Raw genomic sequence first — 13,222 nt, 5'->3', positions numbered from 1 at the left:
TGGTTTGGGGTTTTTTGTCTACAACAGGATGATGGAGATGAGAGTCTGGGCTTGGTTTGGCCAAGATTTAGGGATATAATGGCCTGATTTAGGGAGTTAATGGCCTGATTTAGGGATTTAGTGATGATTTCTTGTGTCCCAAACAAGGACCTCCACGTCAGTCTGTGCCTCACTTTCCTATCTCTGCCTGCTAATTCCAACCTCATGGAGGTATCCTGAGGTTTAATTAGCTGCAGGCAAAGCCCTCTGAGATTCTTGGGGGAGAGACACGAGAGAACAGGAAAGTATTAATTGAACATTATTAAAATAATTGGTTGGTGGCTGGCGAGCAGAGGGTGAGCACCAGTGGTATTTATTCTTAATGGGAGATGAGGAGGAAATCACATTCCTCATGGTTCAGTGGTAGGAGCAGCTCCTCAGTGTTTGTGCTGATAGTTTTGGACCAAGCAGGACACTTGGAATTGTTGAAGTCACAGCTGATGGTGAAAGAGGAGCTGCTGGTGAGGCACCCAGAGGTGTGTGGTGTCTGCACCATGATCAAAACAAGCTCAGGGGTGGGAAATGCTCTTTTAGTGGCCTGGAGTGGGATGTGGTGCCACTGGGTGGGAGCTACACATTCCCAAATATAACAGGGAATTAGAGAGTGTGGCAGTGGAAAGGGATCTTGGTGTATGGGCACCCTTGGAATGTTGGGGGTACAGGTATTTTATTTAGCAGTAAAAGGGGATTTTTTTCTGTATAAATAATAATAAAGACACCAGGTGAGAGTCACGGGAGCTCCCAGGGTAGACAATGACTGCCACCAGGGACAGCAGAAATGATGAGTTGAGGTTGGGATATTTCATTATCCCTCCCTCAGCCTAGCTGCCTGCCAGGTGACCACTTTCATCAGCAGGGCCGGGATGTACTTATTTATTAAAAGTCCATCTGCCTTTATTTACAGTTTGCTGAACTTCTGGGGCTGCCACATCCCCTCTGGGCAGATCCTTCTGTGACCAGATCCTTTGTCACTTTTGTTCCTGCTCCTCAGCCTCACCACCCAGGGATCTGAGGCTGCTGCTGAAGGGAGAAACTTTCCTCTGCACGTGTTGGAACAACTTTCTCTGCTGTTTTTTCCTCTCTGTGGGAAGGACAGAACATTTTTGGTGGCGTAGAGGAAGGCTGGAGGGAGAAGGTTTCTTTGTGTCAGGTATCTTTTTCTGCTCACCTGAATTGTAGGATCACTGAAGGATTTGGGGTGGAAGGGACATTAAAGATCATTCAGTTCCACCCCCTGCCATGGGCAGGGACTATCCCAGGTTTCTCCAAGCCTTGTGCAACCTTGGACACTTCCAGGGATCCAGGGGCAGCCACAGCTTTTCTGAGCAACCTGTGCCAGGGCCTCACCACCCTCTGAGCAAAGAATTTTTTCATAATATCCAACCTAAATCTCCCTTCCTTCAGGGCAATCCATCACAGGAGAACCCACCACATGGAGAACTTCAGCTGCAGTGCTGGGCAGACATGTTGGGTGATGTGTGAACCCACAGGGTGCTCCAGCTTAGGAGAGATGAGGTGGTCATGGGAGAGGAGATGGGGGAAACCATGGTCAAAATGATCTGAATAGGAGCTCTTGGAGTTTCTGTGGTCAGGATGACCCTGAGGTGTGTCAGAGAGTCTCTTCTCCCAGCCTGGCTGCCAAAGGAGTCAGGATTGTCCTGTTCTGCTTTTCAAGGTTGTTTGTTTGCTGTTATCCATTACATTCTTTCTCTGACCTGCTGAGATCTGTCCAGCAGGTTGGGTTGAGGCACACTGACCGCCTTGGGGTGGTGTTATCTTTTTATACTAAAATGACATTATTTACAATAATTTTCCAATACCTATCACCTATGTTAGACAGTCTGTCTCTATCCTAAACCAATCCAAAAATGCCAACATCACCCAGAAGATGGAAGCTAAGAAGAAGAAGGACAAATCTCTTCAACTTGGCTTCTGAACCCCCATTCTAAAAACTCAAAATTCTACATTTTCACCCTGTGATAAATTCACTAACATTCTATTCAAACTCTTGTGGCTTTTAACTCCTCACACAAAGTTGGGAATTGTTTCCATGGGCTAAAATTGAAGGCACAGGTGTTTTAGACTCTGTGCCAAGGTCTCTGAGCCCTCTGCCAGGGTCTTGAGTCCTCCATGGCTGCCAGAGGAATGTCCTGGGTTCCAACAAGGAGCCACCATCACTCCTTTCTGCATGCACAAACCTGCCAAAGCCACTGGCAGGTGGCTCCATCCCTTCAGATTTGATTCCTGAGGCAGCTGTGGGTGCTGACCCCAGAGCCTGAACCCTGACTCAGAGCCCAGCTCAGCAGAACTCCCCCACCACCAGACTCCAGCACCAGGTATTTAGAGCTTTTCCAACTGAGGAATTGCATTGAAAAAGTCAGACAGTGAAAGTCAAAAGTTAGGAAGTGGCAGAATTGAGGTCACCATAGGAAAAAGGAATAATAACCTGTGATCCTGTAATTAAAATCTGGCTTGCAGTGTGTGAGTGCAGGCAGCAGATTTGGAAGTACAGAAGCTGCTTTCAGTCTGGCAGTCCCTAATTCCTGAGACCCTGACACAGCAGCCTTAACATTATGTTAAACCCAGGCTTAGTTTGGTTTGGTTTTTCATAAATTCATGCTTTGGATGACGTTATTTTCACCTTATGGCAGATATCAAGGCTGCAAGGCACAACAGTCTAATATGCAGCGAGTTTGGTCCGAAAAGTTTCATTTTTTAAATGTGTATGACCTGTGAACAGCAAGGTAAAATGTGGATTATTATATTCCTGGTCAGTGGTGGGATTGGGAATACAAACCACATTCCTGGATGCTTAATCCATATCCACAGATTTGAACTGAGCCTGTTTAATTTTAGAAAATTCAGATATTTCTGCTGTGCCGCAGCTGAAGGAAACAAATGGGAGATAACAGAACACCTTGAAGAATTTGGACACTTGTGTTTTGATTCTGAGCCCAAAAAGGTTTCCCTTCCAAGCTATTCCTGGGAGAGGAGCTCCCACACACCCTGTGGAGCTTTAATGGGATTTCTGTGGCTGTTTGTTTTATGGAAGTGCTTGGAAAAATCTCAGGTCAGCATTTTGCCTTTAGGCTTTTGTCCCACCATGGGGGACTCAGAGTTTTGGGGATATTTAATGGGCTGTTGGTCCAACCCTCTGGAGAGTGCCCATTTAAAATTCCTGATCCAGCATGTGGCAGTGCCAGAGGAGATTTAATGGGATGAGGACTCGTGGGGAGCAGAGAACAGGAGCTGCACTGCTCCTTTTGCTCTCTCAAACCTGCAAAGTGTGCTGAGAATGGCCTAAATATCCCTTTATGGGTTCTTCCTTTGGAAATACAAAACTTTGACAGAAAGATGGAGAAACTGGAGTTTGGAGTTGGGGTTATCACTTTATCCAGTCATTCCTTAGAGACAAGCCAAGCCTTGAAGTTTTAGCCAGCCCCAAGCTTTGTAACATTTGGATTAACCACATATAGAGATTTTTTGCGTGCGTTTCCATGGATCCTCATCTGCAAATACCCGTGCACAAGGGTGCAGTCTCTGTTCCAAGGAGTAGGGATGCTGAGGGGTGATCTTGGAGCTCCAGCAGCCCCCAGGTTCTCTCACAAGTGAGACTCTGAAGTCTGGGAGCGGGTGAATAATTTAACATCCGCACTTAAGTCTTTATAGCTGCTTTTAATGGGGGGTAATAGCACTGCTAATAACAAAATCCATTGAAGACACCCTGTGCAAGTCCATAACATTAACTTAATGGCAGGAGGTAATTGGCATGCAGCTGGAGCTGTCCTTTTGGATTAACCCTGTGGATTTCCAAGCAGACACCTTCCTTGGAGCAGTGGCCTTGGCAGCGGGTGTGGAGTGAATTACAGATGTGGTTTATGTTAAACGAGTGCAAACCTGGGTGGAAATGGGGCAAACAGCCACCAATCCACTTTTCTGGGTGGTGTTTGCACCTCACAGATGAGATGAGGGGTAGTGACAGCACTGAAAACATCAACAATTAATGAGTGGTGTGAACTTCATGCATTTGTGCAGCCCAAGTGTGTGCACACAGATTTCACTGGGCTGTCACTTACCTGAATTTTTAAGATTCAACTCTCAGCACTTCTAGTCAGCCATTTTCAAGACATGTAGAATTATACTCTTTTCTGACCTAGAGATGGGGCAACTGAGAGGTGTTTTAAAAACTTTTATTCTATTTTTAGTCTTATGAGAAAGGTGAGACAACACGCATGTCATAATTCACACCATCAGAATCAGAACCTAACTACTTCTGAATTACAATACATTATAAGTATTTATTGGTCTATCCCACAAAGGCAGATGCAAAAAACTCCTTAATCTGCAGGGATAACTGCTTGGGGGCTGGCTCCGTCCCAGAGGTGAGGTACCAGCAGCCCAGAGGCACCACAAGTGTGCAGCATTCTCAGGAGGGACAAAAACCATGGGCTGTGCATGGCTTCCCTACAAGGACAACCCTGCCTGAGGTGTTCCCCAGCCCTTGGGCAGCAGAGTTTGAAGGGCTGGGGGTTTGGCCCAGGGAAGGTTGTGCTGGTGTGTGGGGAGACAGAGAATTCCTGCAGCTGGGATGGAGCGTTCACCCATCACTCTCCCTCCTCTTATAGGTTCCTTGTGACTCCTCAGTCTGCTTGAGCAACCCCACAGCTGCCAGCAGCAGAGTTAATGCTCTCAGGCATGTGGTGGGGCTCTTGGGAATGTCCTGTGCAGGGCCAGGAGTTGGGCATGATGACCCTTGTGGTTCCCTTGCAGTTCAGGATATTCCCCACGATCCCATGAGCGCGCCAGGGCGCAAGTGTGGTTTTCCACTTGTGCCCTCCCAAAGAGCACAAAGAGCTGACTTTCTGTCCACACTAACTGAAATAAACACGGGCAGGAGACCTTTCTCCTTTTTAATGCCTTTATTAAAAGTGATCAGCTCGGGTGGGGAAAACTAATGGGTCCGTGCTCACACCACCACTACTCCCAGGAGGGACTCCAAGGAGGAGGAAGAGGAAGAGTGCAGCTTTGTCCACTGGTCTGTGGGCAGAGCTGGGGGTTCTCTCCTCATGAGAGGATCAGGAGATTCCCTGCTTTCCTGGTTTAACATTTGAGGTCCTCTGTCTATCTGACATGTTAAGGTGAGGGGTAAAAAGGGTCTTAGCAGATACTAGATTCTGTTCTTCACGTCTAGACATCACTTTGATTCATCCATTTCATGTCAGCTCGTTGTTTTTAGGAGTTTTTGGCTAGGTTTGGTGAGGGGTCTCTCCCATTGCATGCTGGATCCAATGTCATTTGCATGCCAACTCCAATGTCCCCTCCTCTTCACCATCTGGGTGCCATCCTCTAGGAAGCAGCAGGGTATCACTGGACAAAAGGGGGAATTCTTAACTATGAATGACAGGTAGTTAATGAAAATGACAGGTGATTACAAAAAAAAACAGTTAGAACTCCACCCTGGCAGCAACTGCCTAACCTGTGAACTCTGCAACCTTTTAAAAAAATGGGCAGCTCTTTCTACTTATAACACCCTGCAGCTCAGGATATTCCCCACCATCCCATGAGCCGGAGCGCGCCAGGGCGCGAGCATGGTTTTCCACTTGTGCCCTCCCAAAGAGCACAGAGCCGACTTTCTATCCCACAGTGCTGCTCCCACTGCCCAGGGCTGTCCCCACGCTGCCAGCCTGGCTGTGTGCTCACCCTGTCCCTGTGTGTTCGTGTTTCCCCAGCTGCACGAGGAAGGAGCGGTGCGAGCGCTCCAGCGAGCCGCGCAGATTCGCCTCGGAGATGAAGCAGTGCGTCCGCCTCACCGTGCACCCCAACAACATCTCCGTGTCCCAGTACAACGTTCTGGTGAGCAATGACAACCCCTGCCCCATCCCCTCAGGTTTTACATGCCCGTGCAACGTGGCAGATCCAGGGATTCAGCAGCAAGAGGTTCTCCAGACTCCGTTAAGTTCCCCAGCGGCTCTGCTGGCACAGGGAAGGATTCGCCACAGGAAGACGTTTTGGCATTGGTTATTCTCTGACACTTTGCTATTGGTTATTTGTTAAGAAGTCTTGAAGTGGACTAGGAAGAGTCTGACTTCTTGTCTGTGAGGACAGGTCTGAAGGGACTCTGTGTCCTGCAAGCGTTTTGTGTTGCCATGGGAGAGGAATTAATGAATAGCTTTAGGCAAGGGACATTTTTGTGGTTAGAAATTGCATTCTAGAAGAAAGCCAAGTGAAGGATGATATGAGTTATTTCAGCGAGCTCCAAGTTCTTATCATTTTGGATGGAAATATCTCCTTCTAAGCCCCCAGGAAGCCCATCCTGGTCCAGCACTAGGCATGCAGAGCAGAGAGGCAGGATGCTACGCAGAGGAACCCGAGGTTTCCAGGGCTCCTGCTGTCTCCTGTGACCTTCCACAGCACAAGGTTTAACCTTTCTGGCCTCCAGCTACTCAGGCAGCAGCCAAGGAAACCACACAGTGAATGCTGGCAGCACAGCAGATGATTCCGATAATCCCTGGGCTTGAGGCAGGAAATCTCTGCTGAAGATCTGACCAGTTTGTGGTTTCCTTCCTGACTCATGGCAGCAGCACCAGATGTGGTGAGATCCCAACATGCTCCAAGAAGGAGACAAAACCCCATTTCTCTCAGGCTACCAGTGCTCTTTTTGACCATATTAATTTGGGCTGCAATTAAATTAATAAACCAGGCCCCAAAAGCTCCATCCCTAGACAAGCTGGTCATTAGCCCCACACCCTGAAAGGCCTAAATGGAATTTAGGTACCTGCCAGACCCCTTCCAGCAGGTGACAAGTTTGGATTTCTCCAGGGATAATGAAATCAGCCTTTCAAAGCCTGCATGTCCAATCATTGCTGCTTTGTTTCAGCCTCTTAACTTTGCTGTGACTTTACTTTCCCCAGGCTTCAAACAAAACTGATCTGAGACATCTTAAGTTCTTTGTTCTTCTGGGAGTTCAAGGTTTCCTTTCCGTATTCTCTCAGTAGCTGTTGAATTCTTTCATGTTGGAATAAATCCTGGGGGACTGGCTGGCTCGGGGAGACTGAAAATGATAACAGAATAAGAGACCTTTTCCTCTGGGTTACTCCCAGGGTGAGTCAGCCCAGAGCTGCTGGGATCAGAAGTTGCCATCATCTGTTACCCAACAATATGCATGGGCCTTTTGATGGAAGTCTCAGCCCAGTCCCAGCTAAACTGGTGACCCAGCTCATCCCATCACCAGAGGCAAACCAGGAGGGGAACAAACAGAGGGTTGATGATGTCCTTGGCAGATCTCAAATCTGGAATGCTAGGATCTTGAGTTCTAGCAAAGTGTCAGTGACAGTGGAGGCAGAGCAGCCATGTGAGATCAGCCATGCTTTTAAATTTTGGGCACTAACAGGGCCTTGGAAAATCTAACCTGAGTCTGTTTCACTGCTCTGGGCTCTCTGAGAGGAGCTGCTTGCTGAGGGAAGGCTCCATGCTTTCCCTGCTGTCCCACGAATGTGGGATGTAGGACTTCTTGTCTGCTTGGCGTGTGCACTGGCTCATGGAACTTGTGGCCAAGCACTGGTGTACCCACCAGTGTCATCTTCTGCATGGCACAGCTTCCTCCTGCATCACCCATGCCCAGAGGGAGATTGGTTAAGAGGACAGATTCCAGATTCCACTGCTAGCAGGGAGAATGAATTCAGCCTCAGTGCAAAACCCATCCAAACAACCAAACCTTTTTCCTGTTCCCCATCCGAAACAAAAAAATAATCACCTTTCCCACTGCCATTCCCGTGGCCCCCAAATGATCCTACTCTCACAAAGGTTTAATGGCATCCAGGGCTAAGGCCTGTTTGCTCAGCCTTCCTCCCTGATGGTCCTCAGTGTGGAGAAACAGCTCCAGCCTTTCCCCAAGAGAGGAAAACACACTATGTGGGAGCACTGAGTGCTATGTCACCTTCTCATGTGTCCTGCTTTGTCACCTGGACTGACCCCTGCTCTTTGTGCTGGTACAAACAACACCTCAGCATGCACCTGTGTCTCCTTTCAGTGGCTGTCACCTCAGAGGGACCTCAGCCAGCTCAGGGATGAGGCAAGTGTGGAAAACTTCTGCATTTGAGCCTGTGCTGAGTGGTTGGCTCCAGTGTTTGGTCACAAAACCACTAAATTTACGCCAATTACCAGGTGCTGGGGTCCCCTAGGGTGCCCTCTGTGTTCAGGCATGGCCTGGTGAGTTGAGCAGGACCCTCAGTGATGGAGAGCTGTGGGACAGGACCTTTGTTTGGGAAGCTGGCAGCATGACTGTGCTCTTCCAAAGCATGGACATGGTGCAAACCGGCCCTGAGATTTGTTTTCCCATGACCATGAGCAATGCCAGAGGGTGTTGCGAACTCCAAAAACACAAGCAAATCCTCCTTCATGGCTTTTTTTCCCATATGGAACCCCAGGATAGCACGAGGAGCCAGCTGGTTCTTCAGTGGGATGGGCAGGAGAGGTTTCTGTGCCTGCAGAGACAGGGGATGATTTTGTGGTGGACTGAAGGCTGTTGTGACCGTGTTCACAGGGGTCTTAGGTTGAGGGAAGAGATGAGGATCTGACTCCATGTTTCAGAAGGCTGATTTATTATTTTATGATATATATTACATTAAAACTGTACTAAAAGACTAGAAGAAAGGATTTCATCAGAAGGCTAGCAAGGAATAGAAAAAGAAAGGATGATAACAAAGGTTTGTGTCTCGGACTCTCTGTCCGAGCTAGCTGGGCTGTGATTGGCCATTAATTAGAAACAAACCAACATGGGCTAATCACAGATGCACCTGCTGCATTCCACAGCAGCAGATAATCAATGTTTACATGTTGTTCCTGAGGCCTCTCAGCTTCTCAGGAGGAAAAATCCTCAGGAAAGGATTTTTCATAAAAGAGGTCTGTGACAGGCTGTAACTAGACTCTCCTCACACAGGAAACTTGGGGACAGAGTGCTCCCCCCTGCTGGTGCTGGCAGAGCAGCCCGTAGAGAGTTAGACTGGAGCGCTCCAGTTTCTCTGGAGTCTGCAGAGTGCCTCTTGTGAGTAGCAGTCACCTTCCTCAGAAACCCTGGGGGCCACCACAGCCTTGGGACCCACGGCTGGCTCCAAAGACTCCCTGCCTAACCTGACACCTGCATGACAGACAGCGAGCACTCCCTGCCCTGCACCTCCCAGCCAGCAGTGGGACACTGTGCAGGTGTCCCTGCACAGCCACCTGCCACCTGTGCCAGCACCAGCATCTCGTGCCCTCCCCTCCTCACTCTTCCCTCTCCCCAGTCGCTGCTTTCTGCTGAAGGAGGATGCTCTCTCTAGCAAGAGGCTCTTTGTGCGACCTCTCCAGTGTAATTCTCTCCTGCTGGCCCAGCTCTGGTGTTTGGCTGAGTGTTCTCTCTTCTCTCTTTTCCTGCCTCTCCTTCTCTCCCTCCGTCTTTGCCTGCAGCTGGTCCTGGAGACCTACAACGTCCCCGAGCTGTCTGCAGGAGTCAACTGCACCTTCGAGGACCTCTCGGAGATGGATGGGCTGGTGGTGGGCAGCCAGATCCAGTGCATCTCTCCAGCTGCCAAGGAGGTGCCCCAGATCATCACAGAGAATGGTGAGTACCCCACAGCTCCTCCACCTGCACCTCTCACTCCCATCCTCACCCCACACCCTGCATCTGTTCCTTGGTGCCCTGTGAATCTGAGCTAGAGCAGAGGCTGGGCAGAGTTCCAGAATAAAGCAAGGATTTATTCAAAGGATCTCCTCCATGGATCCACCTTGGGCAGCACCAGAGCCCAGCCAGGGCTGCACCCAAGATGAACCAAAATGGCCCCAAAATGCACGAGCGCTCCCGGGGTCTCTCCCTGGGATCAGTTCTGCTCCATTTGCACCTTGCAGTTCATTGTCCCATTCCAGCTTCAGCCCAGGCAGTCCCACCCTGCTTGTTTTTCCCTCTGCAGCCCACGGGGTTTGTGCTCTTGGGCTGAGATTTGGGGCATTTGTCCTTGGTGCCCAGCTGGAGCAGGAATTGTTTTGTCTCCCTGCTCTGTGCACAGAGCTCACCATCCTATAATGTGAAGCTCAGACCCACACACTAAAGCAGATCAGAATGTGAAAAAAATAAAAGCTAAAACCTGAGGCATCATCCTGCATCCTCACAAAGCAGGATTTGGCTCCTGAGAGCCTGAGGAGATGGCAAGAAAAGCCCTGAGAGCAGGAGGGACTCTGGAGCTGCACATCATGGCAAAGTTTTGTGGATGTGAGAGTGTTTCAGAAGCGCCAGCCTTGAGCTGCAGCCCCAGCATCTGCCCTGAGGTGCTCCTCCGTGTGACACGAGGTGTTTGCAGGCTGCCACCGAGTGGCAGTTGCACAAATCCAGCAGAGACATGACATGGATGTGAGATATTCCCTCTCCTTTTGGCCAGGCTGGAGTTACGCACCAGGGGTACAGGCTCCAAACACATCTCATCCCCTGTAACAGACAGAAATTCCTGCAGAGATGGACAATCCTGTCTGTACTGCCTGTAATTTCACCCTGCTCCTCCCAGATTTAAGTCTGTGTGCTCAGCTCTCTGTCTCCATTCCTGGCCTTTACTGCCTTCAGCTGTTCCAGATTTGCTTCTGGCTCCTTCTCCCACAGTGGTCCAGCACAGAAAAATGCCTTGTCTCCAAGGGTGCTTCCCCTATCCACAACTTCCTGCACTTTTTTCTTTCCCTTTTCTAACAAACTTTCTGGGTAATTTCAAGAATTCCTGTGGCTCTTTACAGGGACTTATTACAAAAACCTTGACCCTGCTATCACCTCCATGAGACACAGAGAGGATGCTGCCAATTTTTGTCCTTGGCTTCCTGTGAAAATTTGCTGTAAAATTTCCCTCTGGGGATCCTCAGACCACAGAAAATGAGGTGACAGGGACTGTCACCATCACCTGTGCTCTCCCTGAGCTGCACACAGCTGCTGTGCTCTGCACTGCAGCCCCAAAACAAGCTCCCAGGAGGTTGTCACCACTCTCAAATCCCACTGAGTTATCAGTCATGTTTGCTTACCAAGACAGGCACCAGAAATTCTTTCCTTGCTATGGACATCTGTCCCAGGCCAGGCTATCATCAACCAGCAAACAAAAACAGCAGTGAAAGGTGGAGACAGGAAAAGAGGGAGAGATTTATCTGCTTTCAGGGCACCTGCAGCTTGTCTCAGCTTCAGAGCTGCTGCTCTGCACCTCTGCAAAAACCAAGTTCTCCCCACAGTGCCAGAGGCTGGATTTGAACCAAAGAATGTGCGACTATCACACCTATCCAATCCTCATATACTGGTTTAAAATACCTGCAAGATTCTGGCAAAGTTGTTAAATATGGCAGAGCAGATGTGCAGCAGGGCCAAGCAAGAGGTGTCCAGTGGAGTGTGTGGGGTGTGTGTGCCCCAAGGTGGGTGAGTGAGCACCAGGTGCTGATTGTGACCCCTTGTCAAGTTTGCAGTGGCCTCACTGACTAATGAACCTTTTAGGTGAGGAGGAAAATTCTGCAATTATAGACTGGTTTGGGTTGGAAGGGCCTAAAAGATGATCTCATTCCAACCCCCTGCCATGGGCAGGGACACCTCCCACCATTCCAGGGTTCTCCAAGCCCTGTCCAACCTGGCCTGGGACACTTCCAGGGATCCAGGGGCAGCCAGAGCTGCTCTGGGTAACCTGTGTCAGGGCCTCACCACCCCCACAGGGAAGAATTTCTTCCTGATATCCAATCTAAATCTGTCCTCTTTCAGTTTAAGGCCATTCCCCCTTGTCCTATTACTCTGTGCCCTTTTATAAATAACAGGGAAAGGGCCACCCAGGTAAATCTTGAATTAAACCTGGGTCACTTCCACTGCACCCACTGATTGCCCTCTCTGAACTGTGGGGAGAAGCAGCAGCTGACTGCCCAGCTTGGGAGCATTGGGCAAAGGGATGGAGAAATGGTGTGGAGGAGCTGAGGTGAAAAGGGAAAGCTGCAGAAATGGCTGGATCCCTCTGGAAGTGCAATGGATTTCACACCTCTCACACTGAGATGGGTTCTTTGCAGCCACAGGCTGAGGAGAATGAAGCTTAGGGTGAGTGGGGCGAGTGAACATTTAAGGAATGTCCACATGCTCTTTTTCTCTGGGAACATTGAGTGAACCAGCGGTATGGACCAACTTTAAGGACAAAATTATATTTTAATGGCCTCCAAATTCCAGACATCTGCACTCACTCTTTGAGCTTGGTTTTCCTACCAGATGAATTCAGTCACCACATTTTTGAAATTGGATCTGCTGTCACCCTCCAGTCCAGACTCTGCTACCAGGCACAATAATTTCCAGTGGCAAAAACATACTGTACCTGTGGGAGAACTGGGCTCTAGAAGGAATTTATAACACTTTTTACATCTATTTTACATCTGTACTGAGGACAGCCCAGCCAAGGTGCTGTGGGACAGCTCCAGGCTCAGGTTGGTGGCCTGGCCAGCAGAGCTAACAGAGCAGTCATACCCTGATGTGTGATGGTGTTCACAGGTTGAGGGAAAAGTTGAGGATCTGACTCCATGTTTCAGATGACTGATTTATTATTTTATGATATATATTATATTAAAACTATACTAAAAGAATAGAAGAAAAGATTTCATCAGAAGGCTAGCTAAGAATAGAATAGAAAGGAATGATAACAAAGGTTTGTGGCTTGACTCTCTGTCCGAGCCAGCTGACTGTGATTGGCCATTAATTAGAAACAACCACATGAGACCAATCACAGATGCACCTGTTGCATTCCACAGCAGCAGATAATCATTGTTTACATTTTGTTCCTGAGGCCTTTCAGCTTCTCAGGAGGAAAAATCCTAAGGAAAGGATTTTTCATAAAAGATGTCTGTGACACTGATGTGCCTATTTATCCCTCCAGGCGACCATCACATTGTCCAGCTGCAGCTCAAGTCCAAGGAAACGGGGATGACCTTTGCCAGCACCAGCTTTGTCTTCTACAACTGCAGCGTCCACAACTCGTATGTTCTGTTCCTTTGGTACCAGTTTCTCGTGGGCACGTGTCCCTCAGGAGGATGTTAAAGTGTGGAGGTGACCAGGGGCTGGGGTCACTTGTGTGATGCCCACAATGGTAGGTCCCTCCTGAGACGACTCAGAGTGTGGGGACCACTCAATCTGCAGGCAGAGCATCAAATTAGGAGCAATTTGCCA

General features: G+C 49.0%; 1 protein-coding gene across 2 annotated transcripts in view; it reads left to right on the top strand.

Annotated features, from left to right (window-relative positions):
• Positions 1 to 13,222, top strand: part of PLXNA4 (plexin A4) — a 505,817-nt gene that overhangs the window by 374,887 nt on the left and 117,708 nt on the right. For both annotated transcript variants that reach the window (XM_064703091.1, XM_064703090.1), the window contains exons 6-8: positions 5,769 to 5,892; positions 9,484 to 9,637; positions 12,933 to 13,032. In XM_064703091.1, the coding sequence (XP_064559161.1) occupies positions 5,769 to 5,892; positions 9,484 to 9,637; positions 12,933 to 13,032 (378 nt within the window). The remainder of the gene's footprint in view (positions 1 to 5,768; positions 5,893 to 9,483; positions 9,638 to 12,932; positions 13,033 to 13,222) is intronic.

Source organism: Zonotrichia leucophrys, chromosome 1A, assembly GCF_028769735.1.
Source record: "Zonotrichia leucophrys gambelii isolate GWCS_2022_RI chromosome 1A, RI_Zleu_2.0, whole genome shotgun sequence".
NCBI lineage: Eukaryota > Metazoa > Chordata > Aves > Passeriformes > Passerellidae > Zonotrichia > Zonotrichia leucophrys.
This window is presented reverse-complemented; position numbering and strand designations above follow the sequence as displayed.